The following is a 26,289-nucleotide window of genomic DNA, read 5'->3' as shown; positions in this document are numbered from 1 at the left end:
GCAAAGCGCAAATGGCCTCCACAATCACAAATTTCAATCCAGCAGACCACCTGAGATATGCGGTATGAGTTTGGGATGTGCAGCCGACAATTCTGCATCCGAGGACTGTTTCCTTGTTTTATCTATGCCAAGAAGAATTAAGGCAGCTCTGAAGGTACAAGAACCAGCCTGTTTATGCCGAGAGCGAAAACACCACAAAGGACAGTATTTTAAATTAAAGAAATTCAGGTAAACTGTCAGTTTTAACTGATGACTACACCAACATGAGCTTTATTCATTTATGTAGAACACTCAGCCTAACAAAGGCTAGAACTATTTGCAATGCAACACAAGACACTATTTTCAGTTGAATTAAAACAGCTTTATTAGTGTACACAGTAAGAAGTTGTATATGCAAGGTAGTTGGAAAGCCTATGAAGTGAAGTGTTTGAAAAGACTGTCTAAGTGAATATGCTCCATTGACAGCAAGCAAAAGGAACAGCATGTATGATAAAAACAAAAGTACAACTATATAACAACACATCACTAGTGACATGTAGAAACTTCACTGTCTCCAAAGAACCACCTTCTTGACGATTCACCTGAAAGAGGCTTATTTGAAGATACACAATTGTCATCACAATCAGGAAACAAAAAGAAATAATAATAATAACAATAATAATACAACACGTGATCCTTAAATAGGAATGTGGACCTTCAGAATGTGTTGAATCAGCCGTCATGAAACCTTATTTGGTTTCATCTTCCCTCTGAGAGCTGGTAATTTGTAGGGCAGGCTAAAGTCTTAGGTGGCACTTAAAAACAAATAGAAGCGAAGGCTTTTGCTGGATCCCGGCAATACGCACAAAACAGTATGACTAGCCATCAGAAAAAAAACGAAAAGAAAAAAAACAAAACAAAAACCTTATCAATGTTTCTGCATAGAACAAACGTGGGTTAGCAATAATACACCATGATATCGTCACTTTAACATTTGGAAAGTCTGGCTATAACTTCCAGTCAACATTTTCCCTAATAAATAAAAAAAGAAAATATAAGACAGGTTGACAGATAAATAACAAAAAGATAAACAACATTTACCACATTGAGCTGGTTTTAGTCTGGTTACAGATGAGCATTAGTTAGGTGAAGAGTATAGGTCAACATTTGCCTGGGTCAAACCAGTATAAAGACAGGCAGGGCTCTAAAGTAAAGATAAAAATAAAGGCAATGAAGTACACTGCCCAATGAGAGACGTCATCCATCAACTGTGCGCTCTAAAACCCACCTACTGAAGTTTGACATCTTTGAATATGCAATAATGTATCATGTACCAGGATTTCTGGACTTCATGTCTTGGCCCTCATTATGTGAGAAGCTAAACCTTCATTTTGGTGTCCTTACTTAAAAAATAAAATAATAGCAATAATAATATGTCACATCTGCATCACTGATCAAGTAGAAGATGGGAATGTGTTTACGTGCACACCAACAACAGCTCTTTTATTTAGAGAATGTAAAATGAGGATACTGGGAATGTGACAGCAAGAGCCACAACAATGAGGCAAGTGAGTCCCATTATTATATATTTACATGTCCCACTTAAAATCCCAAGTAAAGAATTCACTTACAGTACAGAGACTTCATCTTAGTATCCCGTGTGCAAGTAAACACACTCATTGTTAATTAATGTGCATGTGTTGAATTACGGAACTCAATCAGCTTTTGATGCAGTTTGTTCACTGCACACTGGAATCTTAACTCCACAAATACACCTTTCAGCAACAGAGCTATATTAATTAATACCATGTGCTGTATACTCCATTGCGAGGCGGTTGGATTATACATCAATATCCAAAAGGTCAGTTATTTAGTCATCGAAACACCTTACTTTTTCTAATAGCTGTGGTACTTAACCATAAAATGCTCATCTTTAATTGTGGAGCTCAAACAGCCACTGGTGAATTTAAAGATTAAGCCGATCTTTGGTCAGACTCTGAGATGAAATACTGGTATCACTAAGATGACATCTGTAAGAGCCTAAATATGGTGAAAGTCTCCAAATTTCACACGTTGAAGAAAGAAAGGTATCAATTAGGACAATGTCAGTCATTGAGCGCAATGATAACTAAATGTGCTTTAAGTGGTAAATTCAGTGATAATGGTATATCCTATGCTACACGCACGCACACACACAAATAGTCATCAAGCTGTAATAATTTTCAAACTGAAGGTATGTTCTAAGAAAAATAAATTCTAATAAAAAGGAAGAAAGCTTTAAAGATTTTAAATATATTTATATGTAAAAAATACTCAGAAAATACAAAATGTAGCTAAAGGAAACAAGTAAAGAAAATAACTGTAGAGTAACTAGCTTGTGGAGTACTTAAAGCTTGAATACTTAAACGCTTTCAAACGCCAATGTCGGTACCAGCTGGCTTTCAGATAGGAAATTTTATTTATTTATTCATTTTTCAAATCAAATGAACACCAATTCATGCAATGTAAGGGCCCAAATCTTTACAGTAAATAGTCTAAAATAATAATCTTCTTCTGTGATTATCTTGAATCGAGTAGGCTTTTCAACACTTCTATATTTTCAATTTAAAAGCATACCTTGCTATATTTTACATGAAAGGCAACCATTTTTAATTTAGGATAGTGCAAGTGCAGAATAGAGGATGCTTGTTAATTACAGTCCAACACTGCAGGACTTTACTTACTGATAAAATGTCAATAATGATACACTATTGCAGAGATTTATGCCTCTTCCACAAATGTGAAACATAGGGAATAGGTGTTTATCTTTTCCTCTTGTTAGACGTAAGCAATAGTGAAGCCTTGTGTTTAATCTTAAGCCTGTGCATCTCAAAGTCTATACAGAGCTCCTCTTCACAAACAAGCCGATGTAACTGTGGAATAAAATAAGGAGAATGTAAGAGAGGGTGCATGGGAGGAACAAATTTTGGCCTAGTGTGACATATTGTAGACACTTGCTTCAAGTAATCCTCAACTTTAATTCCAATCATCTACACTAGGTGGTTAGTGATGACTACTACTATTTAATGGAAACTCCTTACCAACCAGTCCACACTTCGTATAAAGAGGAGACACTTTATCATTATGAAAACAAAGGAAAAGGAAAGCGCATATGGTTTGTGTGCATGAGAAAATGCGAAGATGGGGTTCATGAGTAATTAAACCCCTTTAAGAGCAGAAGACTTTGCATTCCAACATAGTGAGGTCAGTGATAACAACAGCACATGACTGACTGGGAGAAGAGAGGAGCATCCCAAATCAAATGGAAGTTTGGTCGCCAGAAAATGAAGATGTGAAGTTGGCTTTGGTCGATTGTGAGCCTGGAGTGGCAGTAGTACTGTTAGTCAGCGTCGTGTAAACGGAAATACTGACATGGGATCAAAGTTGTGCTGTGGTAAATAGGTAGTGAAGATGCGATCTGAACGAGTAGTTGGACAGACTGTCCAGCAAGTAGAAGGTCACATGCTCGATGCCCGAAGCAGCTGATGCTGTGTCAGTGAGGAGGATAATAAAGCTCTGTCCTGCTTTGGGTTTTCAGATCAGAAATGTAGGCTCGCCCAATAGGACATCACTCTCTTGTCATTTTGATATTGCAAGGTGATCTCACTTGATGAGAACTAGAATGTGTCAGTTGTTCCAACAGAGTCAGGGTCTATTGTGGCATCACTTAATAAACCACTATTGTCAATTAGTGATGTCAAGCTCTTGTCCTCCGGGTCCAATGTGTGTGGGGGTTTTTTCTTCTTGTTTTTGTTTTGTTGTTTGTACATCACTTAAGACTGCATGGTGCTCTCCTTTAGGATACACTGTTCAAACACTGAAATGTCTGACTTTGTATCTGCAAAAGCAGGACACTGTTTAGGACATACTAGAGCAGCGCACTGAGGGTGAACCCATTTGGGTCAACACCTTATCCAACCACTGGAGGGGGCCATTGAGATGCAGTTCAATCCAACAAGGGGTGCTGGTGACTGTCTGACGCCTGCAAGGATAAAAATATAGCACATGGGTATGGGACAAAAGTAGCATTTCATGTGATTTGTTATTGATAATAAGCAGCATTTATAGATGGATTTCATATCAATATTCATTTTTTATTTTTTAAAGCACAAAAAAAAACAAAACCCAGTATGTTAAACATTATTATGAGATTTCTTACGTGTGATTAAAAATACTAAAATGTACATCTGAGTTTGCAGTTTGTCCAAGACTGTTACATTGTGTGTTACTCTTGGCAGGATGCCTTTACTGCACTCACAGTCTGTTTGGGACATGCCAACCAACTACTACTCTGTTTAAATACAAAACTGTTTGGGGTGTAAAAAGCACCCGTTTTACCTTCCACTGAACACTGGGGAGCAGTAAGGCAAAAAGTCAGTCCTCATCCTTTGTTAATGATGTTCCATGCATTTAGCTCCTAAAAACTTAACATTTTACGTGCACACACAAACTATGACCACTTAAAATCTTGCACGAGCTGCTTCTCTATGACCTGCATGTAAGATATACTGCTGACACCGCAATAGAGAGTGAGAGTGTACCTAGATTTGAATTTCAAGTCCTTCATCACTTTCTCAAGTTAGGTTGCTGATTCACTATTTCTCCTTAAGACTAATTTACTTAGGTTCAGTCCATTAACTTGAAGGTATACAAGCTATGAGTCAGTGTTAAGGGAAACTACAGTCTTTTTCATGCACAGTCCAATAGCTTCAGAAAAGTCCCCCTAGAACATCTTGAGAACTAATACAACTTCTATTGCTGACTATTCAACCATCACATCATGGCAAGCAAAATGTGCAGAGGTGAAGGGAACCACAAGCTTTGTCACAACTATTTGTGACACTTACCGTATGTGGCCTCTACCCACAAGCTCATTTTTAGTGCATAAAGAACTTAGATGGACACTGATGTGTACACAAAATTACAACCAAAAGTTGTTTTTAAAAAGGGAAGGTAGGCCTAAGCCTTTCAGTTCATAGAACCAGAAAAATATTGTTAGCAATCAGAGTCATGCCAACATTTGCAACATTAACAGTTTACAGAGAAAAATAAATGAATTAAACGGCTCAGAAATTGCAAACACTATATTCCTGAGCAGTCCACAGAGAGAGAGAGACAACACTACTGAGTTTTACTGAGCAACTCTCTGGTCTGATGGGGACCAGAAAGCCCTCCATTCATTATGGATGGCAGTGTAAGAGAACATGTGCTTCAGAGACAAATTCACCTGTACTCAGCTCCCCAGCCCTTGACAAAGCTCATTCTGATGGTGCACATCCTGGTTAGTTGGTATACAGCCTCAAACCCTTGATTTACTGACTGGGCCAGCAGTGCGGCAAACTCCTGGTTGTTAAAAATCTTCAGATTACAGCCTATCAAAACAGAAAAAAAATACATTAGAAAAAGGAAACGAACAAAATGATGTGTGGGACTAATAATCCCCACCAGGAAAGATTTAATTTAGTTAATGCAAATACTCCGAGGACATTTCATTTTTCACATTTGTGCACATGTAACATTTTACAAAAATAAAGCCAAATTAACAACAAATTAAATAAATGTGCATTTCCAAAACCAGTAAGCTGAATATTAGAATTAGCAAGATCACAGTTGTGCTATATTTGTAGGTACCAAGCTGAACCATTGTGAGGAGTGGGTGTGTTGCATGTTAGGAATTATTCTACACAAGCCTTACAAATCTGACCCCTGAATGTTCAAAAGATCTTTGTGGTGCATTTCAGTACCACTGTGTGCTTCAGTAATGATAGCGTTCACACTGCTCTTTTGGCCAGGGATGAAATGTTCAAAGTTACATGGGTACAGATGAGTCAGAGTGTGGGTGAGTGTCTGAAAAGACTGTCACACTGTATTCCCTTTCTTCAAGCTCAATTTCATCAATATCAGAGGGGGGGGGGGTCTACATATCAGAGCTATTTTAATTTAAAAAAAAAAACAAAAAACAAAAAGCACAGCCATCACGCACCATCATTTTCTTAATCTTTGTTTGGTGATACTTCCATTGGAGGAGGACCAACACTAAGGTTTTTTGTTTTTTTCCCCAAGAAGGGCACGAGCAGGTTGTATCCCCTGAGAAGGCAGAGATCCTTCAATGTGTACAGCAAAACACTAGGGATTTTCTATCAGTCGGACGCCAACAGACTAAACAAACCAATCTGGAAGGCCACCTCTGTGATACAAGCTGGACACGTTAGAAGCCCTCTGAACCACTTACTGTACAGGCAGCAGTGCACTTTTTACTAAGAGTGATTCAGCTCCAGACTGACTGACACAGGAAATTGTGGTTCATGCCATAACTGTGTTCAAATTAACACATATGCCTAGCAGAGAATCATCTCTCAAAAGTTTATCTCAACCCTGCAGTGTCACAGCACTTAACACTTACTGATTTACTTCACTGTACTGCACTTTCTGCTACTGAGAAACTTTAATAGCATCTGATATCTGCTATGCTGTTTCTACTACACTAGGTAAGTCACTTTTTTATAAACTTAGATTTTTTTTTACTGTATTGTATGCTACTACCTAATATTGTCAGCCAAACATTTACTTATTTAACATTTTTTAATACTCATTTTGATCCCAGATTAGTTTTTACCTTTCTGAGACATTTGCAAAATTCACATCTTTAGGATAAATAAAGTACATCTTCTATACTGTATCTTGTAAGCAAACCAGGCAGGACCTTTTTAAACTGTTGTATAAGAATCATTCAGCTTTATTTAAAAAATAAAACAAAACATGTACAAACCTGGTGGTATCTTGCAGACTGTGGCGGGGTGCCAGCCATATCGTTGATTGCAGTTAGGACTCTGGACAAAAATGGCACTGTCGCTGAGGCACTCGGCAAACACCTCCCCTCCGATATAATACAATCTCACGCCACGACCTGCAGAATGTATCACAGAAAAATTAATGTGAAGCTAACGAAAAAAAGACAGGAAAAAAAATCACAAAGGCTTACTCTGGAGCAAAGCTTGAACTTGAGTGAAATATCAGTGGACATAGTGCTATGGAAAGTCTTAAATCAGTCACACCTATTCAGCAACATGTCTTTATCAGATAGATTTTTAAAGCCATCACTGAAAGAACTGCTGTATTTCTCACAGCACCTTTACAATTGAAATCTCTGTAAAGACACATTTACAGCTCAAGGACGTCAGTGTAATGAATCTGAGATTCATAGTGCAGGTATTGTTAAAGTGCCGCAACACTGTAAAAATCCTTAAAAAGAGCTTTTCCCACACAGAGTAGCTGCTACACCATGTTATTTTTGAGTGTGTGGCAGTGTATGCTGTACCTATATGTCTCCTTGTCATTTCAACAGTAGCATTTCTGTTAACATTGCTGAGAAGCCCTAAACAGAAGCGTTCAGAGTTGGAGGGATCGGTGAAGCCATCAACGGTCAGGGATGGCTGTGAGGCATGGAACGTCTCTCCAACCCGCTGGTTTAGCTCGTAGTAAGCTATAGAGCACCAGAATGCTGGTTCGCTATAGGTGACTGGCTGAAGGTCTGAAAGAAAGAAATCAAGGTGGTAATGTTTAAAGTTTTCATTGAATCATTTATTGATCATTTCCAAGGAAACTAAAGATAAATAAATAAACCAATAAATCGCTCTTACCCAGGCCGTGACTGACAGGAGACAGGGTGCTCGGTGACATTTCTGCTGGTGAGCCTGATGACAAAAACATACAACACATTACATCTTGTTGTACTCTGTTTTGCATTTTAAACACTGCCTGTGTAAAACACACTGCTGTAATGACGTGCATGTGTGAGGAAAAAAAAAATCCAGAAGTTTACATGCGAGTATAATCTTAAGGATATTTCCAAGTGCTAAACTCAACTAATCTACCTGATTCCATACTTTGATTCATCTGCTGGTCGCTGGTTTCACCATCTTCACTCATATAGCCAGGTGGAGGAGTGTCTGTAAAAAAGGAACATTAAATAAGATGTGTATTCTTAACAGCAACCATTGCTTAAAACCCAAACAAAGCCAAGGGGTTTTTATACTAAACCAAAGCTCAAGAGTTAGCACAGAAAGATCAGTTGTTACTTTAAACAAATGAGTGAAACTACTGAAATATGAAGGAAAACATACATACCTGGTATATAGTTATTAGGAGGATCTATGCCTGCAGGGAAGTTGGTGTTTTCAGGAATGGAGTTTGTAAAGTCGTCTAGAGGCGGAAGCTCTGTCAGAATCTCTGTGTGACGTGGGACCAACACCGGTGGCAGCACTGAAGAGAAAAGGAGTGTTATTGACAAGTACAGATGGAAATTGTTATACCAATTAATATGATATAATTATATGCATTTTTCCACTAAATATAATCTTGTAAAAAGACGAATGAACACTAATATAAACACATTTAGACTGATTTTAACAGCACAAAACGGAAAGAGACTAGGAGATCTAAAACAATGATTTTGCTATGACTACCATGCTCATAGGGTTGTTCAAGGACATCTTGAACACCAGAACCAAAAGTACTTGAAGTAAGAGGACACACAATTCTCAAGGACCCTTACCAGGTGTCTCCACTCTCTGGTAATGGTAGGGATTGACACACACTTCATCCTTCTTAAGGTTAAATGCATACTGGCAGGTGTCAATGGCCCTCAGCTCATGGTGGCTGTGAAGGTCAGGCCATCTCCACAGGCGGCAGTAGATGACGTGAGGCAGGCCCTTACGATGAGACACCTGAAGACGGCCATCCAGTGACCTAAGCGAGAGAAGATGAAAAGCAGCTCATAATGCGCCAAGATCTTCACAAAAAACTCTCAGAAACTCTGAAAGGTGATTGTGTCATTTCTGGTTTGAAAGTGCTTACTAATATATACCGTAATTTTTCCACAAGCTTTGAACCCTGCGGCTTTTAGTCAGGTGCGGCTTTTCTATGGATTGTCCATGATTTTTGTCATATCGTAAGACGATTTGTTTTGTTTGTTCCGCTGTTGTACGGCACTACGTTGCCTGGCGGAAGGGCATGTGATCAGACACACAGTATCGGGGTTCAAGAGTGGTGTGTTGGTCACGTGTCCATCCGCCAGACAACATAGTGCCGTACAAGTAGCGTGAAAAACAGGACACCGCTACGGCCCTTCTGAGGGTGTTCGACTCTGACACTGACAACGAGGATTTCTTTGGTTTTGAAAGTGACAACGAAGGAAAGAAGCTGAGAGTGGATGACGAAGCCATCCTGAGCCTGTTTGTATCCGACACTGGAGAAGAGGACTTTGGTGGTTTTAGTGGGCAGGAAGATGGTGGTGAATGACTGACTTTTCTTCTTGTTAAAGCCGTGTCGCTGCACCTGAGCCTAAAAGGTAGTCCGAATCTATTTTTCTGGTGTGCTGTAGGTTATTATGTACTACATTTGTTACTCATTTATGAAGCACAGTATATGTTTCCTACTTGTAATTACCGCTACTTGTACATATACCTAAAAGGTTATGCAAATATGTACCCATAACTTGTTTTTCAAAATATTAATAAAAGTGATGTCTCCAAACAGCCATCTCTTTCCTGACAATTCCCTTTGTGCATATTCTCTTACATATGATAAGTCAACATTGAAACACCTGCGGCCTTTAGTCAGGTGCGGCTAATGTATGTACAAAACAGGATTTTCCCCTGATTTTAGCTTGTGCGGCTAATATTCGGGTGCGCTTTGTAGTCCGGGAAATACGGTATATATTTTTAAAAGTTACTGGATATGTTGCATGGCTAAACCTTATTTTAAAAGCCTACCTGCTAGTTGATTATTTAAAAAGCTATAAAGAAAGCTTTTCAGTGGAAATGACCAGCTACATTATTTCCTTATCGTCTAAATAATAAGGGTGGGGGAAAAAAATCGATACTGTGTAGTATGGTGATATTTTGTTTGCTAATTATGTATCGATACAGGGACAGCAGAAATCGATATTCTGTTACAAAAAGGTTTTTGTGCTCTGACTTCAGAGCATGTTGATCCTTTTTCTGAGCAAGAATCATTCCTTCACTGTCCAAATGTGTTTAACTTGTTTTTTGGCAGCAATAAACATGACAGTTTACTTATTTTAATTTAAGACATGTTTTATTTTAATTAAGTTTAAAACTTTTTTATTTAATGTAAAATTATATTTTGTTTTAATTTACTTTCAAATTCTTCAGTTGCTGAATGGGCTGCATAGTTTTCATAAATTGCATAGTTCAGAATAGCTATAATTGTACCAGATGGTTGCATTCGGTTAAGTTGGACTAGACTGTAAAACAAACCGTTCAGTTTGTCAACAATAAAACTGACTGAAATGAGAGAAAGACTGAGTGTGAGACTTTGATATCAGATAAAATGAATATTGATAAAGTTTACCTTTATGTACAGAATCTGAATATCGCAAAATATTTTAAAAAATTGCAATAATATCGTATCGTGCGTTAAGTATTGTGATAATATCGTATCGCGGGATGTATGGTGATTCCCACCTCTACTAAATAACCAAAAATGCAAAGTTGTAGCACAAGTTGTGATTACATCTGGTTTAAAAAACAAAAACAACAGAAATGACCCCATCTTAAAAAAACAATAGGCATTACTTTTTTCTGCACAACTTTTGCAATAATGAAGACATATGTAGTAAATCTGTTGGATCACTGTATTTTTCATGCATGTGAGTATATTCACCTGCTGTGGTCAGGATATCCGTACATGCCTGCTGAGTCCCACTGCTCTATCATGTGGCCTGAGCCTAGACCCCAAAGGTCTGAGCAATTGCTACAGACACAGAAACACACAGGCACGCACACCAAATACATGCATACACATACACACGCACACAAGTGGAAAAAGAAAAAAAAATACAAAATGAAAGCAAACAGATGGTAAACATGAGGCGTTTCATTCCAAATTAGTACGATGAAATCACAGATATGTACAGTTGGTAACTCAATGGCATGAAGGAAGGAAAAAGCTCCACCTTCAGTTTCCCAGTAAGAGACCAACAAGATGACAGATGACTGCAAGACAAATCCAAATCAGACAATAGTGATGTGGTGCAATCAGGTGACACAGAATGGCTCCGTAAGATAATACAATTCCAGGCATGCATCCAATTGTCATTTACTTGACTTAGGTGGCTAATAAGCCTCTAAAATGCACAACTGCAAAGAACACACAAACAAATAAAAATAAAATAAAACCACACATTTGGGCATGTTTTTTTCAAAAACATGAGAAGTGTGATGTGAAGAAATATATTAATCTAAACATGAATGATATGTGAATGAGGACATTTAAAAAAAAAAAAATCACTAAACACTTCGTGTGTCAAGACGTGAGAAAAGAAAAAGAAAAAAAAGGATACAACACTAATGTGTATCTGCATATAAGGAGTTTGTGTGAGAGATCCTGTTGTCTGATTAGAGCAAAATGATTGTCATGCCTGTCTGTGCAAGGTTCTCTATCTCGAAGCTTATCACCCTACTTGCATAGTTTTACAACTACAAGAATCACAGATAGCACTTTGCCTTCTTCCTTTCCTACTTAAAAAGGTCAAAAGTACAAGGTCTCTTGAGTCCATCGTCAAAAAGCCCCCTGTCTGGGAACCCTTGATCTTCATCTATTCACCTATTGATCACTGGAGATAATTTGACACAAAACTAGAACTGTATTTTAAAAGCGTCTTCTTGCAAGTTTAACCAAAGTATGCGCAAAACATTAGGCTGTTGTCATTTAAAATTTCCATTACCACCAACTATCTCCAGAAATAGCAGAGCTGCTACAGTGTTTCCTACCTCCAGTCAGAAAGAAACCTACAAACACCTTGCAATACTCGAGATACCTTTTTCCACATCCTTCACTCCACCCACAAAAAGACCAAAAGAAAAAAAAAATTATCTTAGACTTTATTGTCACTTTCTTGAGCTTAAAGGAAATTAGAGGCGATGTGACGTACTATGCAGCTAAAAGAATCCAAGCTGTGTAGTTACAACCCTTAAAACATACTGTCTAAACAAATGTCTTTCGGTAACTATCATGATTTTATCAGTTCTACATCAGAAACTACAATCTAACCTACATTCCTCAATGAGAAGAAAACAGCAGACATTTAGCATCATGCAAGTCTTGTCTTTTTCATTTACAGGACATGGATGACAACATATGATGAGCCATTCTCATCTGTGCTAAAATCTCTGACAACTTCCTCAACAGTTAGACCACTTTCAGATGCACTGTTTAGAATACAGTACATAACCACATACAATACTGTGCAAAAATGTTGTGCTGGCCCTCATTTCTTTGCATCTTGCTTCTATGACGGCTTGGGCTGCATTTCAGCCCTAGGTGTTGGGGATCTTGTAAGAACTGATTGTATCATGATTACAGAAAAGTATCATTAGATTTTGATCCACCACACAATACCATCTGGAAAGCATCTGATGGGCTGCAACTTTCAGTCTGGCAATGATCCCAAACACACTCGAATGGAAAACTGTCAGTTTCAGTTATTGATTGGTCTCCCCTGAGCCTGGACCTCAATATTATTGAAGTGGTAAGGGATCATCTAGACAGAGAACAAAACAAAAGACATCTGGCATCCAAAGAACTTTGAATGTCCTTCAAGAGAACAATTCCTGAAGACTACTTAAAGAAAGCTTGCCTAAGTTAGATTAAGTCTACTACAATTGTACAAACCCTGTTTTTGCCTTTTATACTGTATTTACATTTAGGTTTTTACATGTTTGAATACATCACTGCACATATTTCTACAGTTTCTTAGCAAAATATAAAGAAATGATGGGTACCTTAAAACTTTTGCAAAGTACTGATTTTATATCTATCTATCTATCTATCTATATGCGCGCTCATCCATTCAGAGTACATCTACACAAATGCATTAAAGACTGCAATGCAATTATGTCTGTCTGACCTCAGCCAGAAATCTGACCAGAGTGCACTGCTGAGAAACTATCTGCCCACCAAGGACGTCGTCTAATATTCCTTAATACAGAAGGTGAACCTGTGTGTGCTACAAGGCCAAAAAAAGGAAAAAAGAAATACAGTGCAAACTCCATCACATTAGCTGCATTTACATTTCTGGTCACCTCACAAAGCCCTCAATTGTTTCACAAACTAAGTTACAAAAAATGGAAGGAAAGCAGGAAAGCACCAGTCTGCCAAACCAGACACATGCTAGTTTCAACTCCATTATATTCTCGGTAAATCTGACCAGCATTCTCTGTGACTATATGGGTTTCTACCCCAATACTCCAGCTTCGTCCCACAGTCAAAAGGTGAGCTTGTTTTGTTAATTGGCCATGGATAAGAGGTAGATACAGTGCTTTTAGTGTACAGAATAAGACACTTGCATGGATGTATGGTTAAATGTGGCCTGTAGTCTAAAGCACATATGTAGGACTAGAAAAATGTTATTGAAATGCCAATTGCTTTGAACACCTGATGTAAATTAGATCTGAATTTTCATTTCTTTTTCTTCTCCATATCTGTCAAAAGCTACCAATAGAAAGCAATGGGTTGAGTGATCAAGAATAGCACCCATCAATTCAGTGACAGGCCAGTCTGAGTGTGCTGATTTATGGTCAGCATAAGTACGTAGTGTGGTACTAAAATAATACCAAATTATAATTTGTAATTAACATGAGGCTTAAGACAGAAAGGAGAGAAAGACTACATTGCATAAAACACTTGAGAAGGGAAGCTTCTAATAATCCGATCCTCAGTGAATTAATGAAAGGTGATCACGTGTACTTTGTTGGGTTTCCATGACTTTTTTGTCTCACCTCATCTGGAGACTTCCAACACCTTCTCATGTGACAAACAGAAATCTACTGAAGCCATATGTAAGAGAGGTAGCCAGCGACTATTTGAACTAGGTATTATGGCAAACAGTTTCAGAATGAAAAGAATAAATAGATGCATTTTCTTTTGTTTTTTCTTCACTTGTTTGCAAAAACTGCAATTTGTTAAGAGAATATTCTTCACTGTAACAAACTGCACAACTCATTTTTTAATAGAATTTCATCAACTTTTGTAATCATATAATGTTCATCATATTTCAAACAGTTTGTTAACTGGTGCAGAATGCTTTACATACCAAAGGTATTCTTAAGTTTTTGGACATTGCTTCAACAGCTATTCACATTTGGTTGTCTCTTACTTTATTGCTTGAGAGTTGTAATAACATAATTTCTACAAAACTTACTGGACTTAAAGTGCTTCATGAAGTGAAGTGGCCAATGCAGAGTGCTAATTAAAAAAAAGCAGCTATTTAATTAGTAACGCCTGCTGTTATCTGAAAGTACTTAAAAGTATGCTACCAGTTAAACAACAACATTATGCTCCTACCTTTGAAGCCAGAGACGTTTATTACTTAAATAACATTTAGATCTTTGATTTGAAAATAAACTTTATAGAATTAGGAGACGAGATGGTGCAAACTACTGGCGCAAGACAAAAAAAATTTCTGAATATATTTTAAAGATAAATTCTAGAATAGGCACGTTAATCTTTTCACTGTCATTATATTATGCTGCTATTCATACTGTCATTATATTAATGCTGCTATCCTGTATATATTGTACATACTATTGTTTGAGTACTTACGATTGTTTTTTTTGTACTTTTTATATTTTACATTTATATTTATTATTGAAACTTGCACCAAGGGAGTGGCACTCCAATTTCGTTGTACTCTGTACAATGACAATAAAGGCTATTCTATTCTATTCTATTCTATTCTATTCTAATCTTTTCACTGTTTTCGATCAAATTCATCCGAATGATCAGTCATCGGTATAATGTTCTCAAAGGAAACACTGAAATCAGCTCAGGCAGTTCATATTCTTAAGGTGCAGAAGACCACAAGGCTGATGCAATCAAAGATTATCAGAGAAAAATCAATATAGAGCAAACTCTGCAGACGGTGTGAATGCACCCCCGAGTTCTGCATATAGGTTAGTGAGTTCTAATGAAAGCAAGCACAAGATGGTTTTGGTTGGCAATGCATGCAGGACATCTGTTTCCTCCAACCTGGTTTCACTTCTGCTGCCTTGCTAACCTATGGCACAAAGTATTGGGGAAGTGGACCCACTGTTGCATAACGGAGACTTCTTTCTGCAAATGTGTGGGTGCCTGTCACTCTTTTTCTTACTTTCATGTGTGTTGATATACCTCACTGCACTCACTAATTTGCGGTATTGTGGCACACCATTCCATGCTGCCAGCAGATTTGTTTTTGTGTGGAAGTGTGACAGTGCTGAAAAAAGCAACTGCATTGTTCACTGTTGTAGTCTTCATTTTTAACCATTCAGTGGAAATGAAAAAATTAGCTTTATATAAATGTATTAATGCACAAAGCTGTTGTGAATGAGCGTCTACAGTTCAGAGACAAAAAAAAAAACAAAAAACATAGAAATACAGGATCTCTGGGTCCCTATCTTACCTGGGTATGGTGACACACTTTGTGTTGCTGTTCTGTGTACTGATCGCTTTCTCTAGCTCGTCCAATTGTCCCGTCTTCTTAAGCTTCTTTACCAAGCTTTTAACTGCTTTTTCACACCACTTCTCCTCCTGTCCACCTCCATTCTGCTCCCCAACCCCTCCGATTCCTGCTCCTCCGCTCCCCGCTGGAGTCTTCTTCCATCCCAAGAGCCGCTTCACAACAGGTGGGGTGAAGGGAAGGATGGAGGACATGGTAGCTTGTTGAATGTTCTGATGCCCCTCTTAATCTGTCTTGAGTTGGGAAAGAAGGGTTTGGGGGAGTGATATAGTTGACTGGTCTGAACTCACTGTTAATATACCCAGCGTATGTATGTCTTTTACGAGTAATGTTTGATCAGAACTAAGGCATTGGTCTTCAGAAGTCAAACTAAATATAGGGATTGAAGGGGAATAAATCCAAAGAAACCTAGAAAACAGAGAGAAAACACACATTAACATTTGTGCACAAAAATATTAAGTGAGATGAACAATTGAATGTATTTCTTTTAAACTTAAAGTTGTTGTTTTTTTTAATCATTTGTATCACAGCTTTCCACTATCACCTCTCCCACTGCACACAAAGCACAAAAATTTGATGTATCCGTATTAACAACCATCTCTCACCTCTCATATATTGTTTTTTTTTATTAAAGCCATTAACACCTAACTTTTGCAAACACTTTAAACAGAGACATATTTTTAGGACTACAACACTCACAGGTCATTTCACTGGCTATTTAAAGATATATAGAAATGATGAACAGCATTTGATTTGAAAATCTGAGTACTTAACTGACATAGCCTAAAAAAATGCCACCAATACACTATTTACAGAAACATGTTTCAAGTACAGGCAACAGAGCAACACTTATACATATTTATGACAGTCCTATATTACAAAGCAGTATTTGGGGCTTAGTGGAGGGACTTTAGGTTCAACCCAAGTTTTGAAACCCACTGCCTACTTATTAACTTAATATAACTTTCACTTTTGTCATTTTCTGGCAACAACTAATTAGACATACCCTGTGGTTACTAGCAGTTTTTAAGCAATTTTATATGTTGTTGTTTAGCCTTTAAAATAGTTATATAACACTAAAAGAACGCTAAGGCTGGTATAAAGCTTTGACCTTGTATAAAATTTGCAGTTCTACTTACCTGCCAGTTTAAATTCTGTTTATATTTTTGTTCGTTACTTGCTCTCACACAGTCTAAAACCACCAGGGTTGCATCCATCTTACCAAGCTAATGCTCAACCTGTGCTTCTATGACAGAGTTGTGGTGCTGAGAAGTCTACTAACTTACATATACAAAGCTTACTTGCTGGTTTTCTACTGGGCTTTAAATAGAGTTTTTATGTGCTGCTCCAGTCTTCCTAACCACACATTAATATACTTCTTATTTATATCATTTACATACAATGCCCACCAGACACATACAATGCTGCTTTGGTTGCAGTAAATGTGCTACTTTTAGCTTGACATGTGTCTTTGACCACTTCATATTTTCTATTATTGTAGTTTTCTATTATTGTTTCTATTGTAAAGTAGAATAGGCCACCCCGCTACCAGTAAATGTATGCATGTTTGTGCCATATGTGGCCAACACCACTGTGTGAATGTGCTCATAGCTAGACTTGAAAAGCCTAGCTTGACTTATCGAGTTGATAGGAACCGTTGTGTGACCACTTAGCCCGACTGCCGATGTTAGAGTGAGTGAACCCAAATATCACAATTCATCCTGGTATACTGGATTTGCTTGTTAGTACAGCCCCCTTGCATTTCACTATTTACACCAAATTTTTTGGTCCCTAATGTAGTTATTCAGCATCACATGCATGTTGTTCATACAAATGCAGCTCTAGACAAATCAATACTAAACTTTTGAAGGATCCTAACCCATATAAATCTGTTATTCCAAATGGTGGATGGTGCACTTGATCCTGTTCCCCAGTATATAGTCGGCTTTGGAAACAACTAAAGGGTATATAATTATGCTAAAGTATTGTTTTTACTTAACAGGGAAGAACACCCATCTTAGGTAGCAATCTATAGCATTTCTGTAACCAAAACCTGTTATTACCCTATCATAAGGAAACTGAGGACTGTTTAATCCTGGTCAGTAGCAGGTTCCTAGAGGGAATTTCAGATGAAACCTGCTGGCCCACCTACTCCTGATAAACTCTTAAGCTTCCAGGATGCTTTTCTTTAGACTTTCAATCTGATATTCCCCTTCACTACAACTGAGTGGAGCAATTCTAAACCTCAACCTCACCCTCAATTGGACTAGCAACTAAGCAGAAAACAGCTCATGAAATGTGGAACACACACTAAACACCAAGTTCAGGACACTGATGTGAGCTTTGACTCGCAAGTGTAACCTCCTCCTGTATTAGACCTGTCTTTTTTATTGCAGAGAGCCATTTTCTAGCCTATTGATGGAAGAGCACACATGCTCAGACTGTGCAATTCAAACAGGACCTCCAGAGACAACTGTAATTGAATTACTAAAGGAAATTTGAAAATACATCTTCTTTGCGGACTCAGTCTTGCCAAGACGTATACTCCATTGCTTTTGGATTAGACAGCTGCACTACAGATCAATGGACTCTAATAAATCCAGACAGAACTACTGGCAGATGCAGATTTCTCAAGTTAGCTGCCAGGTGGAAAGGATAAATATCCTTAGTGTGTTACTCTGAAAGTCCAAGCTCCTTCTAAGAATTATTTTCACTTAATGCTTAACCCTTGGACTCCTACAGTAAGAGCAGCTTCCAGAGAGAGACCTTTCCTTAAAATAATTAACTACAAGCTTAATTCTGTGTTTGTTTGATACTGTCCAAACAGCAAAGCACGCCAAGCAATATTTCTAGCTGCAGTACGCAAAATAACAGCTACTGGATGGAAGCTTAATGGCTTTTTCAATAAACGGATTGAGTTCAATGAAAAGCAATTATTTGGTCCACATGAATGATCACTTAAGCGTTGTGGTTAATATGCTGAAGAGAAGCAATGGTTTTTCGAAATAACAAAATCTCAGGGACAAGCCGCTGGCGAGTGTGAGAGCCTTCAAAGTGAACACAAAGTCTCAATGCAAGTTAAGGAGTCAGGAGAACAAAACGTGCCGATTAGGCCGTTTGTTATTTGCTCCTCGGCCATTCGTTGATTCGTGTCAACTCGAAATCCTGGCATACTATCGGGATCTTACGAAGGGAATAAGCAACAATAATATGTCTGCAACGATCTGTTTGGGTTACTTCTTCTCCGAGATCGCCTGCATAACACACGCGATTCGAAGAATAAGCTAACGCTACTTAATGGCAAGGGGATGTAGACTTCAACGAGCCACAAAAGGCGAGTTGGTCTCATTGCTGGCTGTCATTTGCCCTCAGCCACATATTGGTGAAGATATTAGGGTTTCTTTTGTCTCGGAATGACTGATAGTTCCCCCTCATCCTCTTCACCTCGCCCCCCTCTCTCTCTCAAAAAAACAAAACAAAAAAAAAAAACAAGAGTGCGAAAAAATCTGCTAGCAACCTTGCTACTTTGTCACAGACAAACAGGTCTGTGGCATGTTTTGTCGCTTACAAATCAATTCTCTTTCATTATTTAAAAAAAAAAACACGCTTACCCAGCACCGAGATAAAGTGAAGCTTAACAGTCACTGGAGTACCTGTGAAAAAAGCCTGCTTGCTCATTTTGAATTCATCCAGAGATACTTTGAAATGTATTTTCCACCTCCTAGCCGCCGGGATGATGGCTCCTCATTCAAAGCTCAACCAAACATGTATTGCTTCACGCAAAACAAACGTAAGAAGACTTCACAATGCCCCGCCCCCCAACTGGTTCTATTGGTCACATCCGGGGATTTAGCCCCAAAGCCCTCGACTGTTTAGCCCGTAACCTGTTGCAAGACGCGTGCTCTATTGGTCTGAGGCAGTGTCCGTCACAGGGTGTTATGCATGGAGGTATGTCGGTGTTACCTTGATTATCTTTATAAAATTGCATAATACACTTGTACACTAACTGTATCTCTGTATCTACACGCACACAAACATACTGACACACAGAATATATATATATATATATATATATATATATATATGTATATGTGTGTGTGTACTTAAGTGAAACCTTAAACCACTAATCATTTATAATTTGCGGTTGGGTGGGTCCAGACAATCTGGCTACATCATGCAAATAGCCTCTACACCTGCAACGCATGTAAATAAAATCAATGTGTTGGCAGGAGACAGTACAACAAATCATGTGGATCCCTTTGTTCTTTTTTTCCCCTCGTTATGCTTAAGCGTCAAAGAGCCAAAGGAGCGCATGCTCGATGCGCATGGGACTCACCTGGGACACGTTGCTCAGCTGCGGTTGAAAGTCCCATACGCTGAAGGACCAAATGATGCACTACAATACAAACTGTGCTACACAGCTGCGGCTTAATAACCAGCTCATGACGAGGCCGGATGCTAAAACTAAAACAAGAAGTGGACACCACAGGTGACTGTGCCTTTTTTCCCACTCGCCATAACCAACGAAAGTTCCCTCGCTTGTAAGTACTTCTGTGTTTCCTCTCGTCCCTTGCCTAAACCTGTAAGAGTTTGACAGAATTGTAGGAAACACATGTAGCAGTTCTAACAAGTGTATTTTGTAGACTAAAAGATGCAGGCAAGTTTAGTCTATTCATCCATCCTTGGAATTAGATAGATAGATGTAGAATCAATAGGCCATTCTTTTCAAGTCAAATACAATATGGAAGCAGTAACTGATGAAAGAGGCAAATAATCCTTGTTGTTTCATAATACATTTTCCACATTGTTCCTACAGGGGCTGAGTACCTGTCGACAGGTAGGTATTAGATGATGTTGTGAATGTGTAGAGAAGAACAGATAATAAACCTCCCTGGACCATCACTAAGGAGACAAAAAACCTCCCTTGAGTTGATGGCAGTGTTTGCTATAAAACCTCTTATGAGACTCGTTCTGTTGTATAAATCTGTACAGTGAAGGCAGTGCCATTTTTCTTTCTCTGCTTTGCATTATTATCTTTAAAAGAAAGCCTCATGTTTTTCTGTGTGCAGGTGTGTGTCTGCTTTGTATACCACAGGCAATGGGAAAATGCTGCAAACGCAATGGGAGACTGCTGTGCTTGTGTCTGCTGCCTTGTATGATGACTGGCCATCTTTTAATTTATATTGGCATCTCCATATTCATCACCATCTCCTACGCTCCGCCAAAAATAACTATTCACTATATTGCTCCAGGGATTTCTGCTAATTCTTCAACTATGGCCTCCCATCCACTCGGGCCTTTCTGGAACCTTCGTTTGGAGGACAGTGCTCTGTGGAACCAGCTTCAGCATGCTTGGGACCGTGAGCACAATCCACTACTGATAGGAAACACAACTCGCATACAGAGGAAGCCCAAAGCTAAGTTTTTATCAGAGATTAACAATGAATGTATTTCTGACAACACATCATACAAGTGTTCAGTCCCTCACATGCAAGATATAAACAAGCTGCCAGAACAGATTAGGGCATTTATCAGGTCAATGTATTACAGGGAGTACCCCCTTCTTATCAACCAACCTGGTATGTGTAGGAAAGACAACAGTAGCTTTGATCTGGACTCTCCCATGCTCCTCATGGCTATCAAATCTCAAGTGGGAAACTTTGAAAATAGGCAGGCAATCCGTGAAACATGGGGACGCAGTGGTCTGGTGGAAGGGGAATCAAATAAAAAAGGTGGATTGGTGCGCACAGTCTTTCTTCTTGGAAGGCAGGACTCAGGTACAGGTCCACACCCAGACCTAAAAAATCTCCTGGAGCTAGAGAACCTGAAGTATGGGGATATTCTACTGTGGGACTTCAGAGATACTTTTTATAATTTGACCCTAAAGGACTTGCTGTTCTGGCGATGGTTCGAGCAGTACTGTCCCACTGCCATCTTTGTTTTCAAAGGAGACGATGACGTCTTTGTCAGAACAAATGCCCTTCTGGATTATCTGCACAAGAACGAGGAGGAACACAAACTACAGCTACTTTTAAAAAGGAAAACTGAGATGGATATGTTCATCGGGGACGTGATTACTAATGCAATGCCAAACCGTGAACCGTCCACAAAATACTACATACCAGAAAATTTCTACAAAGGAGTGTATCCACCCTATGCTGGTGGAGGAGGGGTGGTGTATTCTGGATCACTTGCATTACGTTTGAAAGAGGTGTCTGAGAGGGTCCACCTTTTCCCTATTGATGATGTGTATCTTGGAATGTGCCTGCACAGACTCGGGCTTTCTCCAACCCATCACCCGGGTTTTTTAACATTTGACCTCCCAGCAGGAGAAAGGGAAAATCCTTGTGCATACAGATCTGTTCTGCTTGTTCACAAACGGAGTCCCAAGGAGATGGTTACTTTGTGGAAAAAGCTCCGGAACCTGCCTGGTCAATGCTAAGGCTCATTTGCCATCCAAATAGGACTCAGTGAGTACAGGATGACTGCTACAACCACACTCACTGGCTTCATCTTCATATCAATCAGGCTTTGTCACATTACGGAAGGTCACACAATGGACATTTCCTGTGTGGAGTTAAAAACTGAATAGAAGACCAATCTACCTCAAAGAGGGTTTGTTAATAAGGCATCACAGATTAAGGGCATACATTCTGGCCCCTTATTCACCATTTGTATTTATTTACTCTTCTTTAACTTAAAGGTTTTATTTTCTTGACTATAGAAAATATTTTACCATTGTAAATGATTTAGATGTATTTATACAATGGCTGGTGAACATAGTTTTTTTTTTTTTTTTCCCCTTTCTTAAATTTCTTGGCACTATTTTCTTCCCTTTAAGTCAGCAGTTTCTCTTAAAATGTTCTGATGTTTAACTTTCACTTCGAAACTGCAACACAGCTTGATTAAATGTATAATTTTCATGTGATGTCTTCTGTACCTCAAAAAAAGCAATGCTTGACTTTGAAAGGTGTGTATCTACATGGTTGTAATCCTTGAAAAAAACTTTGTCTTTTTTTTTTATGTTCTCTGCTGCCAGAAAAATGGTTTTTTTAGTGTCAATCTATGATGCTAAATACTTCCAACTTCTTGTATTAAATCATAAAGCATAAAACAACGTCTTTCAAGTCATGAAAATCTGAAAATCACTGATAAAGTAAAATTATGCAGTTGTTATTCAAAACGCTATAAGTTGCCTTAAACATGGACAATGTTCATGGGTATATAGATGTTGTAACACTGGAGTTTGGTTGTGAATAAAAAAGATGAACTTTAGCATTTCTTGAAAGATAAAATACTCAGTAAGAGTTTAAGTGCATTAATAGACACATTATAAATCAGCAGCATGGCACAAACAGCAGAGATCACATTTAAGTAAATATTTCCGCACTTGCAGTCTGAAATGTTTATGGATAACTCTAGTGTTTGGCGCGCTTGTCTCTTCTTTCTTCTTGATTATATTAGTAGCCCATTCTTGTCTGGTCTCAGTTATTGATCTTAGTACTAATAGGCAGACAGTGGCTTCAGAGTAATGCATTTGGAGGAGTCCATCCAAAGAAAAGACAGGAAAGTTTGTTAAGATGATGAATACTAAACACAAAATATATATTTTTTAAAACATTGTATAAAAACAAACACCCTAATTGTGTTTATGTGTACACATATACATTTATATGTGTTTATATGTGTGCTTTTGTTGAGATGATACTCAGATTAGATCTGACAATATTAGCTCATGATAGTTTAGACAGGCATCTAGTGTTGCAGTGACGCAAATGAAGGCAAGTTCCTGAAAACACAGGAGTGATGATTTAATGTTAGTAAGCCTGAGTAACAGCCCCACCCAGTGAAGCTCTGTGGTAGTGACCAGAAGGTTCCTGCTGAATTTTGACCTCTTTTAGTTATAAAAGAGGTCAAAAGACGATAAACAGTCCTATTTTTGAGAAAGAAGAATGACAGAAGGGATAAGTCAAGAGAACAGACACTTGAACATTGTTGCATCTCAACAATGCTGATAATTTATGATTCTGTGTGCTTTAGTATTTTTTATCTGATAATGAATAAATATCATAAAAGCTAAACTGTGTGTTTTAAGTCATTTTGTTAAAAAAATTGCCTTGCCTGAATGCATAGAGGTGACATTCCAGTGAATACATAATCGTTAATATAATTCTGAAATGACAGATGTTTTTTTCCTTGTTTTTTTTTATTTTTGTGTGTTCTTTGACCACAGTGGAGAATACTTCTATATTTATATATTAGTATTATTTTTAGTACTAGTATTTTAAGTGGAAATTGATCGCGCATAGGAAAAAAAGGCACAACGTTACAGACAATACATCCTTGATTATTTGTGTACATTGATGACAGTATATTTCAAGTAGTCCTGTAACCTTCTTTGTCAGGAAGAACATCTGTACATGAAGAAAAGAACCCTCATCAGCTCAGTAAAATCAAAAACTGTGTGATTAATTCTTAGAAGGTCAATATCAAGGTTGCTTTTGAATTTACAGATGTATGCTCAAGACGTTTATTAATGCAGCTTTCATGGAAAAACGTAGAATAAAAATATTTGTAAAACATAAATTTTGATGGAAGAGGAATAATAAACGCACTGTCTAGAATTTTTGGTACAGATTGTTTTAAATAAACTTTAAATAAAGTCAAATTGGGGAAACACTGTACACCAAATAATTACCTGTATTACAAAATCCAAACAAGATATTCAAAAATAAGTCTTTGATCCAACAGGAATAGTCAAGTGAAGTTTGTATTCCTGATGAACCGTCACCTGTGGTGATTTTTTGGGTATTGCAATTAAATGGAAATGCAAACCTATAATCTGAAGTAAAAGCTTATTACACATTTATATATTTTACATGTTTTTGTCACTGAGGCAGCCTATCAAATAGTTTCACAGAAAAGAAGTCAGACATGATGGATGAGCAATTGACGAGTGATGTCATTAGTCCAGTCAAACAGCGTCACCCAGTGGAGATCTCTGGCAGAGACCAGAAAATTCCTGAAGACTCTGGAACTCCTCCACTTAGTATATATAAACTGGGACAGTCTCACTGCTGAGACAGAAAGCAAGACAAGCAACACCAAGAAGACAACAGACACCTGAACAGTGTTTCATCTCACAAGAAGAGGACTCAACACTAAACCCACTGAAGATGCTGTGCTCTCATGGAGTCCAGTCTGCACTCAGTCCATTCATGGACTTCTACTGGCCTGTGCGCAGTCTGTGGCCAGAGATCAAGCCTCTCTTCTACCAGCAGGATCTCCTGCAGAGAAACCTACAGGAGCTGTGCAGCAGTCTGGAGCTGATGGATAAACTTCAACACAGGATCCTGGAGGAGACAGATCCTTTCCAAAGCAGCATGGCTGTGCAGCCAGTTGCCGTCCAGCTGGAGAAAGAGGGAGACAAGTTTGCTCTGATGCTGGACACTCAAGGCTTTTCCCCAGAGGAGCTGTCTGTCAGGCAGGTGGGCAGGAAGCTGAGAGTCAGTGGCAAGACAAAGAAGAAGCAGGAGGATGGGAAAGGCTCGTACTCTTACAGACTGCAGGAGTTCAGACAGGAGTTTGATCTGCCTGAAGGACTGAACCCTCAAACCATCACGTGCCACCTGTCTCCAGATGGGAAGCTCCACATCCAGGCAGCCAAAGCTCCGTGTGTTGAAGAGGCTGAGAGAGAGCTGACTATCAAGAGGAGCTCAGAGGACAAAGCACAGCAGAGTGTGTGTTCACAGGCAGAAGACAGCAGGACAGAGACACACAGCAGCACACAGGACAAACCTGAAAACATGGATATGAAATGATACCAATGTAAAATAAATGTTTTTTTTTAAATAATATTAATTTCTTTTTATATGTGTAATTGTGATTTATATCTGATGATAAATAAACATCACAAACACTGAATCATGTTGTGTGGGGTTTTTTTTCTATTTCATACATTAAAAAAATACAGCACATAAATGATAGAAAAAGAAAGTGATAAATAATATAATCTATTCCATCCATTCATGTTCTCCAGCTCCCAGCTGCCATAGGTGGCATACAGAGAATGAATGTCATCCATGTTCATATTATACAACTTACAATCAAGCATATGTTTGGACTGTGGGAGGAACATTGATTATCAAGAAAGATACTTCAAAGTAACCATGATGGTGGTGCAGTCGTTAGCACGGTCACTGCACTGTGGCCTTTTTTATTAATATCCATATAGGCTGTGTCACTTTAAAAAGAGACATGTAAAAATAGGATAATGTACATATAAAACAAGTAAAACATACGTTTTAACTTTGATTTCAGATTATAAACTAGCATTTGTTTTTTATTGCAATACCCATATATCTCAATTTGGAGAATCTTTTTATCAGGATTTCAGACTTCATTAATCCCAATGTACTAAAGTCTTTTTTTAATGTTTTGTTCAGATTTTCTAATGCAGGTAATTAATAGATGTATAGTATTTCCCTAATTTGAGATAAAATAAATACATCTGGCAAATAAAAGATTACACAAAAGTGTTTACTGTTTTAAGTTTTTAAAGACAAATGACCTGAACTCAAAATTGTTTCTGTTAGTATTTGTTTTATTGTTCCATTTTGCATGAATGGTGCAGTAAGTAATTTCTTCAACATGTATTGGTAAATTCAAAAGCAAGCTTGACCTTCTGTAAACTAATCACACAGTATCTGATTTTATTGAACTGATGATGGTTCTTTTCTTTAACATCGATA

At 38.1% G+C, this 26,289-nt stretch overlaps 3 protein-coding genes across 7 annotated transcripts; 2 read left to right on the top strand and 1 right to left on the bottom strand.

Moving 5' to 3' along the window:
* Positions 1-339: 339 nt before the first annotated feature.
* Positions 340-19,962, bottom strand: smad2 (SMAD family member 2). Of its 4 annotated transcripts, none has more exons than XM_082539492.1 (11): positions 19,875-19,962; positions 15,482-15,946; positions 10,705-10,794; positions 8,573-8,766; positions 8,146-8,280; positions 7,893-7,967; positions 7,659-7,712; positions 7,337-7,549; positions 6,788-6,925; positions 5,246-5,390; positions 340-4,000 (listed from the first exon to the last, which is right to left on the bottom strand). In XM_082539492.1, exons 2-11 carry the CDS (start codon positions 15,730-15,732, stop codon positions 3,877-3,879), a joined length of 1,419 nt encoding a protein of 472 aa, XP_082395618.1. In that variant the 5' UTR covers positions 15,733-15,946; positions 19,875-19,962; the 3' UTR covers positions 340-3,876. The 4 variants fall into 4 exon arrangements, with proteins under 4 accessions (XP_082395618.1, XP_082395616.1, XP_082395619.1 ...); XM_082539490.1 differs by lacking the exon at positions 19,875-19,962 and adding an exon at positions 19,150-19,343; XM_082539493.1 differs by lacking the exon at positions 19,875-19,962 and adding an exon at positions 19,150-19,343 and having other exon boundaries at positions 7,905-7,967.
* A 27-nt stretch (positions 19,963-19,989) lies between these two features.
* LOC309710214 (N-acetyllactosaminide beta-1,3-N-acetylglucosaminyltransferase 2) lies at positions 19,990-23,664 on the top strand. Of its 2 annotated transcripts, XM_082539495.1 has the most exons (3): positions 19,990-20,079; positions 20,355-20,375; positions 20,608-23,664. In XM_082539495.1, exon 3 carries the CDS (start codon positions 20,637-20,639, stop codon positions 21,978-21,980), a length of 1,344 nt encoding a protein of 447 aa, XP_082395621.1. In that variant the 5' UTR covers positions 19,990-20,079; positions 20,355-20,375; positions 20,608-20,636; the 3' UTR covers positions 21,981-23,664. The 2 variants fall into 2 exon arrangements, with proteins under 2 accessions (XP_082395621.1, XP_082395622.1); XM_082539496.1 differs by lacking the exon at positions 20,355-20,375 and having other exon boundaries at positions 19,997-20,079.
* An 850-nt stretch (positions 23,665-24,514) lies between these two features.
* Positions 24,515-25,462, top strand: LOC309710859 (heat shock protein 30-like). The gene has a single exon (XM_082540679.1). The coding sequence runs from the start codon at positions 24,715-24,717 to the stop codon at positions 25,357-25,359; it is 645 nt and encodes a 214-aa protein (XP_082396805.1). The 5' UTR covers positions 24,515-24,714; the 3' UTR covers positions 25,360-25,462.
* Positions 25,463-26,289: the final 827 nt, after the last annotated feature.

Source organism: Aulonocara stuartgranti (genome assembly GCF_965226115.1).
Source record: "Aulonocara stuartgranti genome assembly, chromosome: 7".
Taxonomy (NCBI): Eukaryota; Metazoa; Chordata; class Actinopteri; order Cichliformes; family Cichlidae; genus Aulonocara; species Aulonocara stuartgranti.
This window is presented reverse-complemented; position numbering and strand designations above follow the sequence as displayed.

What these genes read in the sequence shown, in the direction of transcription:
- smad2 (XM_082539492.1), bottom strand. Translation starts at nt 15,732, where the DNA reads ATGTCCTCCATCCTTCCCTTCACCCCACCTGTTGTGAAGCGGCTCTTG. An exon ending in TCCTAATAACTATATACCAG is followed by an intron (nt 7,968 to 8,145) that starts GTATGTATGTTT and finishes CCTTTTTTACAG; the next exon opens with ACACTCCTCCACCTGGCTAT. An exon ending in TCCTGTCAGTCACGGCCTGG is followed by an intron (nt 7,550 to 7,658) that starts GTAAGAGCGATT and finishes TCTTTCTTTCAG; the next exon opens with ACCTTCAGCCAGTCACCTAT.
- LOC309710214 (XM_082539495.1), top strand. Translation starts at nt 20,637, where the DNA reads ATGGGAAAATGCTGCAAACGCAATGGGAGACTGCTGTGCTTGTGTCTG.
- LOC309710859 (XM_082540679.1), top strand. Translation starts at nt 24,715, where the DNA reads ATGCTGTGCTCTCATGGAGTCCAGTCTGCACTCAGTCCATTCATGGAC.